This window comes from Pelobates fuscus, chromosome 12, assembly GCF_036172605.1.
Source record: "Pelobates fuscus isolate aPelFus1 chromosome 12, aPelFus1.pri, whole genome shotgun sequence".
Classification (NCBI taxonomy): Eukaryota; Metazoa; Chordata; class Amphibia; order Anura; family Pelobatidae; genus Pelobates; species Pelobates fuscus.
In genome coordinates this window covers 99,407,961-99,417,540 of record NC_086328.1, presented here as the reverse complement: position 1 = coordinate 99,417,540, position 9,580 = coordinate 99,407,961, and the positions used below count along the sequence as shown (strand labels likewise).

At 46.1% G+C, this 9,580-nt stretch overlaps 1 protein-coding gene across 1 annotated transcript; it reads left to right on the top strand.

Annotated features, from left to right (window-relative positions):
* The first annotated feature begins 5,356 nt into the window (after positions 1-5,356).
* Positions 5,357-8,675, top strand: LOC134578522 (uncharacterized). The gene is made up of 2 exons (XM_063437506.1): positions 5,357-5,983; positions 8,432-8,675. The coding sequence occupies exons 1-2, from the start codon at positions 5,357-5,359 to the stop codon at positions 8,462-8,464; spliced, it is 660 nt and encodes a 219-aa protein (XP_063293576.1). The 3' UTR covers positions 8,465-8,675.
* Positions 8,676-9,580: the final 905 nt, after the last annotated feature.

Sequence of the window (9,580 nt, the reverse complement as noted above, 5' to 3'; positions counted from 1 at the left end):
AATTCCCAACGGGCTTAATTCAGACTTTGATCTGTACAATTTTTTATAATCCATTATTTAAAAAAAAAAAAACATTCTATAAATAAATATTTAAACATATATTTTTTTTATCCTTTCTTATTTTTATCTTATTATTAATTTCACATTTTCCATTTCATTTCCTCCTCCATTGATTTTTATAATGCCTATAGCTGTGTAAATTTTACCTTCTTTTTTATACTCATTGATATTTTCTTTTTCTTTTATATTTTTTTGTGTTTTTCTGTGCAATATTTGTATTCAATGTACTTGCTATATTTTACATACATGATTTAGGTATTGTTGTAGATCCTCTCTGGTCACTGTGTAGATAAAAAAAACCCTGAAACAAGTGTAATAACCATTGTTAGTGAATACAGGACATCACCAATACATCGAACAAGTAAAAAGGCATCATGTGTGGATGACTTACTGCCATTTTTTTGTAAACCTGGGATGTGCACTAACATCAATATGACTCACCAAGCCAACGGTAATGCCAGGTTTTGCTCCTAGGAGGCTGTATGCCAAAATTGCTAATTTGGTCATACAAGACCGTGGACTTGAACAGTGAAATGTGAATGTAGGAACCAAGGTGAGCATAGCTAGCAACCTTCCATAGGTTCCTTGGGACCTTACAGCCGAGTAACGGAGCAGACTTTCGGCGAAACGCGCGTCGGGACTAGTTTAGTGGAGGAGTCAGACAGGGACGATGCTGCAGCTGTGATTTCTCTATACCAATACAGCCACCCTCTTTATTTTGAATTCATTTTGATTTTATTCGGATTTAAGTTTAGACGCTTAGGTAGAAATTTCTATCTTACGCCCGACTTTTTCCGTTTAGTATTGAGGAGTTTACGGATATTTAGTCATTAAGGTGATATTGCAAGAAAAATAAGGTGCGCTATGACTTTAAATAACTTAATAGTGTACAATACAATAATAATTCTCAATATTATTGTTGAAAGTGCATGTGCAATGTGCAACACGTGAAAAAAAAAATAAAATGGGGTAGCAAATCCACACTCACAATTTTAACGCCACTGGCGTGGATCACCCCTCAGGGCTATGCAAATATGTAAAACAAACACAAAAAGACAGAGATCATAGGGTAATATGTCTTTAAATCTCAAAGTATATGTAAGGGGAAATATTCACACTTACAAAAGTAGAGCAGTAAAAGTCTGCTCTAACTATGATGGCAGAAGTCCTCTTATCTCAGGACTCAGAGACCTTTAGTATTCAGGACAGCAGACAAATCCTTCTGAAGCACTTTATTTGAAAAGAATATTAAAAGGTAATTCACACAAAGTGATAAAATGTATAAAATAGCTTCTAAGTCCCCAGTCCAAATGATTCTCCTCATCCAGCGGTCACGATATGTGCTGTTTGTATCCGCCGGTTGAAAGATATTACCACCTCAAGTCAATACTTCCGGGTTCCGGAGCGATCACGTGGTGACGTCGTGCGTGATGACGCGTTTCGCTTAGATTGTATAGATTGTATAGTGGTGTTTTTCTGAGCTATTTTACACGTTAAGGTGCAGCTTTTTTAAGATTGTTTCACTTGGAATAAATAAATAATTGTATTCACTATCACTAAATATATAGCGCCTACTATTTGCCTGTAGATATTTCTTTTATTACGGTGATATTGAGTTACAGGAATGGAGTGGTAACGCTGGGCTATTCTGCACAGATCGCGATTTAACCCCTTAATTCCCTAATCACCTGTGCCACTATTTGACCAATATGGCACTTTCTGACTAATATCCTTATCACTTTTTCTTTTTTTTTTTCTCCTCTTACTATTTTCTGTCCATATAGCGATTGTGCTTTTCTTTTTGCTTTTAAAATTGATTATTAAAAGTTATATTTTATTCAACATGGATTGCTGTAATTGAATCAGTAATCTGTAGGTGTACTATCTAGATTTAGTGTACCCTCCAGGTGTACTTGTACCTTTTTTTCTTTAGTTGTTATTCAGTAGGGGTTACCCCCCATTTCGTTTCAGAAATCTGACACACTCTCTTTATCTTTTTCTTTCTAACTAATAAGTCATTGGACACGGAGGCTCTATACTGCCATAGAGCCTCCGTGCCCGTTAACTGCCCGGCCTTGCGACCATGTTCGTTTGACCTAGCCCCCCTCTAACGGTATGTGGAAGGAGCCGTATAGGCTCCGGGGCAGGTCGGGAGGCCCAGGTGCAAGAGGGTGCAAGCTTACTGTTTTACCGGACCACAAGACGACCCGAGTGACGTCACCAGGGTTCGCCGCCATTTACCTGCCGAAAGCCGACAACGTACAAACAGTAAGCAAGGCGAGGAGCTTGTGAAGCTGAAACCGATTTTGTTCAGCACGGCAACCAGAATAGCAGGTTACCAGGATAGCTTGGTGGGAAAGGTGGTCTGTAATGCAGCAGATCATCGGACCAATCAAGGTAGGGAAGGGGAAGGGGGTCCCACAACTTCAGGCCAAGCCTTCCAATATATATATATATATATATATATATATATATATATATATATATGTAAAAAACAGATAACTTTCGTATTTTGTAAAACCTTTTTTTTATTGGACTAACAGAATTTTTTAATGACAAACTTTCAGGAGAACCTCCCTTCCTCAAGTCTGAAGCATTTCTGAGGAAGGTGACACATACAGGGGTTAAAGCGACATGAGTGCAATTAAGATAGGTTTTAAAGAAAATAGACACCATTCTTGCAGAGGGTTATAAATATCTTATGTGAAGATCACAGAGTTAGGGGGGAGAAAGAGAAAAAAAAAAAAAACAATCAAACAGTGCAGAATGTGGTGTTAGAAGGGGAGAGTATTAATATAAGGAATGCATGAATTCCCCTCCAAGTGTTACAGGATATTCATGAAGGCCTATATCCAGCATACACAGACACACGTACACAGTCACACTCATGTACATATACACAAGTAGTGCATATGTACAAGTATACACAAGAACATACACACTATACCCAAGTACATACAATAAACATATAAATACAACCAAATGCCTAAATATATGTACATGCACACCTATACATACATCCGCACACATGCACCAATACATGTACCTACACATATGCCAATGTGCCTACACATTCATAGACCCATATATATGTATATGTACACATACACCCATTCACATATACATACATGTGTGCATGTATATATATATATACTTTATACATACACACACATACACACACAAATATATACATGTATACGCATACACATAAATACATGAACACATATACATAAACATACACACAAACACATATACATACATGCACATTGTGAAGAAATGACTATTTGTTCGGTTTTTTTTTGCATATTTCTTGCTTTCCTGTGTATTTTCATTCGGCAGATGGGACTGCCGAACAAAGACCACCCCTGGCTCACTTAACTTCAAAGCCGGCATCACTTTCACCCTCTATGTGTGCGGTCAGCGTTCGTACTACCGAACGCCACGTGGCAGAGAAAACCGCGGCCATCTTTTTTTCGTCAAACAAAGGCAGCGGGACTTGGTCGTCGAGTGTCTGGAACTAAAATCGGACACTGGACTTCCCAAACACCGGTCTCAATCATACGAACGCTGGAACTATTGATACCGATTAGCTAGAAGAGCGCTATTCGGTACAAATATGCACACGAATGAGGGGAACAATCGCTGCTAGGAGCCAGGGGAATTCATTCGGTACTTTTATTCATTTTTTCCCTTTTTCTAAAGTGACCGGCAAAACCCCACGAACCTCTGGAACTATTTTGGGCAGCCCACCCACAGTGAACCGGTCACAAAGGACTTCCATACTTTTTGCGAACCCCTGAACCGATCTGGGTGAAATTTGGATATGTTGGTCACCCAGATCAGGGCTATCAGGGGACATAGGATTTGTGGGGATACCCCAGGTATAAAGGGGTGTTCCAGAAATTGGGGAAAACAGTGAATTTTCAGCCTGGAGATAATTAGGTTGTTACTATATCAGACCTGATTATCTCCAGGACTAGGGGAGGGAACTGCCTGTTTGTATTGGGTGTGTTTTATATTTTTACTGTTCAGGATTGGATAAATGTTACTCCTCCCTATGGGATGTCCCCTTGCATGGGGACCTGCATAAAAAGCCATGTATGTGAATAAACGTTAGTTCTACTTGTATCCTGATCTGGACTCTGACTGTTATTTGGAATTTGTATGCTTTACCAAGGGAATTATCTTGTGAAGCTGTTATATTTCGTATGGACTTCGTTTCCTGTAACTGCCGAACAGAACTCTCACTTTCTTAGACTCTGACATTTCGGGAGGAAACTACCGAAAACGGTTTGGCTAGACTTGGTTTCCTTACAACTGGTGGCAAGCGGAGGGATTCGAATCCCGAATGGACATTGCAAACCAAGCAAGGGAATGAATGGCTCAGCAGTACCAGCTACTTAAAAGAACCACACTAAAGGATTTACTGGAAGCTCGAGGCAGAGTGGCAAGTAACAAGACAAAAGCCACGTTAATTGCAGAATTAATACAGAGCGATAATACCAGTAATACAGAAATGGATCAAGAGGAAGAAAACGTGATGCAAAAGGACATCCGATGGATGCTCAGTCTATTGGAACCCAGCCCAACTGCAGAGGCGGTTCTGCAGGTCATGGCACAAGCCAGACAATCGCAAAAAGAGCGAGAGGACCGGGACAGACCGTCACAGGGAGATTTACTACACTCCCCGGGAAGTACTGGGGAAATACCAAAGAAGGTAAATTATGCAGCCTTTAAATCTTTTAATGACAATGAGATGGAAATTGACAGTTACTTGCAAGACTTTGAACGCCAATGTGCACTGGAGGGATTAGACTCCACGAAATGGGCTGCAGTCATTAGCAGTAAATTGTCAGGTAGAGCAGCCGAGGCGCTGCGAGCAGTACCTGAGGGGGACATACACAATTATGAAAAAGTAAAAGACATTTTGTTGGCCAGATATGCTGTAACTCCGGAGGCATACCGGAAAAAGTTTAGAGAGCTGAGGAAGACTGGGAAAGATTCCCATACGGAATGGGCTTTTCGGCTACAACGGGCGGCCCGCAATTGGATGAAGGGCTGCCAAGCAACCACCCTGGAGGATGCGTTGCAGCTAATGTTACTGGAGCAATTTTTTAATCACTCTGCAGAGGACATAAAGGACTGGGTTAAAGATAGAAAACCAAAAACTGTGGAAGAAGCGGCCAGGCTAGCGGATGAGTACCAGGATAACAGGAGGAAGGAGCAAGGGGTGAGCAGACCATCTTTTAAGCCTAATTACACGGCTCCAACAACCCCTACCCCTCCTAGACCCTACATGAGTAACCCCTCACCGAACCCAGCAAACACACCTCGACCCCCTGCAGTGTGCCATTATTGCAAGCAACCAGGACATTATAAGAATCAGTGCCCTCGCTTAAACCGGGGAAGCTGGGAACGGCAACCCCCACAACAACCCAGGGCAGCTGCCCATTGTGTGCAACAAGAAGGCACAACCCATGTCCCTAACCAAGAAGAACAGTGGAGTGTGTTACACGAGGTCAACCCAGTTCAAGCTGGGGGTGACAACCGGGACCACCACCGCCAATGGATTACCGTGGATGGCGTGGGGGCCCGGGCGCTGAGAGACTCTGGGGCTACTTTGACTGTGGTGCAACCTCACACGATCAGAGCACAAGCTCGCACCGGACGCACAGTCGCTGTAAGGGTGGCTGGGGGCGCTATCCACAAACTGCCCACCGCTAATATCCTTGTCGATTGGGGTTCTGGGTCCAAACAGCTGGAGGTTGGGATTATGCAAGAACTGCCCGCCGAGGTTTTGTTGGGAAATGATGTGGGATGCTTAACCTCTCAACTAGCCCGAGACACCCCTGCCGAGGCATACCCGGTTACCACCCGAGCTCAAGCCAGACTGGAAGCTCCGCTGCACTCTGAGGAAAACCAGGTAAGAGTCGACATACCCCCCTTACCCGATCCCCCCTTTCCTTTCTGGGATACCCCCAGGGGTTTGAACAAGAGCAGCGTACCGATCCCACATTAGAGGGTTATAGGAAGGCAGCGGCCGTTACCCCAGGGAACAACCCGCACGAAAAGTTTGAGTTGTATAAGGGGTTGCTGTATAGAGTGACCGAGGGGGTGGGACAGGGGGCCACCCAGGTAATCAAAAGACAGTTAATTGTACCCCGTAAATTCCGGGCTGAGTTGTTAAAACTCAGTCATGACATTCCCCTAGCAGGACATTTAGGGGTCAAAAAGACAAGGGACAGGTTAACCCAAACATTCTTCTGGCCCAGGGTCACTCAGGACCTCAAGTATTATTGCAGGACGTGCGACGTCTGCCAAAGGGTAGGGAAAAGGGGAGACCTTCGGAAGGCCAAACTCCACCCATTGCCCATTATAGAACAGCCCTTTCACCGAGTAGCGGTGGATTTAATAGGACCCCTCAGCCGACCCAGCCAGTCGGGCAAAAAGTTCATACTAACGGTAGTCGACTACGCCACTAGATACCCGGAGGCAGTCGCCCTCACCAATATAGAGGCAGAGACCGTGGCAGAGGCCCTTATTCAGATATTCACCCGAGTGGGTTTCCCGCAGGAGATCCTTTCCGATCGGGGAACCCAGTTCACGGCTACCCTGACACAACAATTGTGGCAGAGCTGTGGAGTGAAACCCCTGTTCAGCGCCCCGTATCATCCCCAGACTAACGGGCTCTGTGAACGTTTCAATGGCACTCTAAAACAGATGCTAAAAACCTTTACAGAGTCCCACAAGAATTGGGAAAAATTCCTTCCCCACCTTCTGTTTGCCTACCGGGAGGTGCCCCAGGCCTCCACTGGGTTTTCCCCCTTTGAACTCCTGTACGGGAGAAAAGTTCGGGGCCCACTGGAGCTCGTACGGGAACACTGGGAGGGCAACACAGATGAGGGGGGAGTCCCTATCGTCCAGTATGTTCTGGAGTTCCGGGACCGTCTGCGGGCTCTCACCGAATCGGTTAGGGAGAACCTGCAGACGGCCCAGGAAGACCAGAGGAAATGGTACGATAGGGGAGCCCAAGATAGAGTACTGGACTTAGGGCAGAAGGTATGAGCTCTGAGACCAGTTAAAAAGGATAAGCTGCAAGCAGCCTGGCAGGGACCCTTTAAGGTAGTAGAACGGGTTAGCGAGACTACCTACATCGTGAGCAAATGCTCAGATGAAAGGCTGACCAAAGCCTTCCATGTGAACATGCTCAAACCATATTTTGAGAGAACAGAGGATGTGGGCGCCGTGTGTGCCCCCGCCACAGAGGATAGTGAAGGACTACCCCTCCCTGATTTACTAGACACCGCCCCCTGTACTATTGACCAAGTAAGCTTGGGTCAAAATTTAAACCCCATAGAGAAGGGTGAGGCTACTCAACTGCTGCAGGGATACCGAGAGATGTTTTCAGCCACCCCAGGCTATACCTCCGCTGCGGTACACCGCGTGGAAACCCAGGGAGAGACACCACTGCGGCAACAACCATATCGGATCCCGGAAGCAGTGCGTGAGAGTATGCTCACTGAGTTAAGGGATATGTTACAGCTAGGGGTAATAGAACCCTCTCAAAGCCCTTGGGCCTCCCCGGTAGTACTAGTACCGAAGCGCGACGGCACCACACGCTTCTGTGTAGACTATCGGAGGCTTAACGATCGTACCATAACAGACGCCTACCCCATGCCCAGAATAGATGAGCTCTTAGACCGTATGGCGGGGGGGAACTACTTGACTACCCTGGACCTGTGCAAAGGTTATTGGCAGATCCCCTTGGAGCCTGCGGCCATCCCCAAGTCGGCATTCGTCACCCCTTTCGGGCTATACCAATTCAAGGTTATGCCCTTTGGGATGAAGAATGCCCCGGCTACGTTTCAGAGGATGGCCGATAGGCTCCTGGAGGGGTTTCAGGACTTCGCATGCGCGTATCTAGATGATATTGCCGTCTACAGCCGCACATGGGGAGACCATCTGGGTCATGTGTCCAGGGTACTCAAACGAATCCACCTCGCAGGGCTCACATTGAAACCCGACAAATGTCACGTAGGCCTGGCCGAGGTACAGTATCTCGGCCACCGGGTGGGCTCCGGTAGACAGCGCCCAGAGCCAGCTAAGGTAGAGGCCATAGCTAACTGGCCCCAGCCCCGGACCAAAACCCAGGTACTAGCCTTCTTAGGGACGGCCGGTTATTATAGAAAGTTTGTCCCAGAGTACAGCGCCCTGGCCAAACCCCTCACCGACCTTACCAAAAAGGCCCTTCCCAAACAGGTCTCCTGGACCCCAGAGTGCACGGACGCTTTCCAGAAGCTTAAAGCTGCATTGAGTGAGGCTCCTGTGTTGGCAGCACCCGACTACACTAAACAATTTCTTGTACACACAGATGCCTCCATGTTTGGGCTGGGAGCCGTGCTAAGCCAAGTGGGAACAGACGGCATGGAACACCCGGTGGCATACCTCAGCCGTAAACTTTTACCCCGAGAAGTCAGCTATGCCACCGTAGAAAAATAATGCTTGGCCCTCGTGTGGGCACTCAAGAAGCTTCAGCCCTATTTGTATGGGCGGGCATTTACCCTTATGACTGACCACAACCCCCTGGTATGGCTTAACCGGGTAGCTGGAGACAATCCCAGGCTATTACGGTGGAGCCTGGCCCTTCAACCTTATAATTTTACTATGCAGTACCGGCCCGGCAAACAAAATGGTAATGCGGATGGCCTGTCACGCCAGACCGAACTGGACTCCTAAACATCGACTTTTCTCGGACATCCCCAAGCCAACAGGCGGGTATGCCGACCTATGGACTTATAGGGGAGCAGTGTGAAGAAATGACTATTTGTTCGGTATTTTTTTGCATATTTCTTGCTTTCCTGTGTATTTTCATTCGGCAGATGGGACTGCCGAACAAAGACCACCCCTGGCTCACTTAACTTCAAAGCCGGCATCACTTTCACCCTCTATGTGTGCGGTCAGCGTTCGTACTACCGAACGCCACGTGGCAGAGAAAACCGCGGCCATCTTTTTTTCGTCAAACAAAGGCAGCGGGACTTGGTCGTCGAGTGTCTGGAACTAAAATCGGACACTGGACTTCCCAAACACCGGTCTCAATCATACGAACGCTGGAACTATTGATACCGATTAGCTAGAAGAGCGCTATTCGGTACAAATATGCACACGAATGAGGGGAACAATCGCTGCTAGGAGCCAGGGGAATTCATTCGGTACTTTTATTCGTTTTTTCCCTTTTTCTAAAGTGACCGGCAAAACCCCACGAACCTCTGGAACTATTTTGGGCAGCCCACCCACAGTGAACCGGTCACAAAGGACTTCCATACTTTTTGCGAACCCCTGAACCGATCTGGGTGAAATTTGGATATGTTGGTCACCCAGATCGGGGCTATCAGGGGACATAGGATTTGTGGGGATACCCCAGGTATAAAGGGGTGTTCCAGAAATTGGGGAAAACAGTGAATTTTCAGCCTGGAGATAATTAGGTTGTTACTATATCAGACCTGATTATCTCCAGGACTAG

Excerpts from the sequence above, each read along its gene's own strand:
- LOC134578522 (XM_063437506.1), top strand. The coding sequence starts at position 5,357 with ATGAGTAACCCCTCACCGAACCCAGCAAACACACCTCGACCCCCTGCA. Across the intron at positions 5,984-8,431 it reads TGCACTCTGAGGAAAACCAG|ATGCCTCCATGTTTGGGCTG; the intron begins GTAAGAGTCGAC and ends TTGTACACACAG.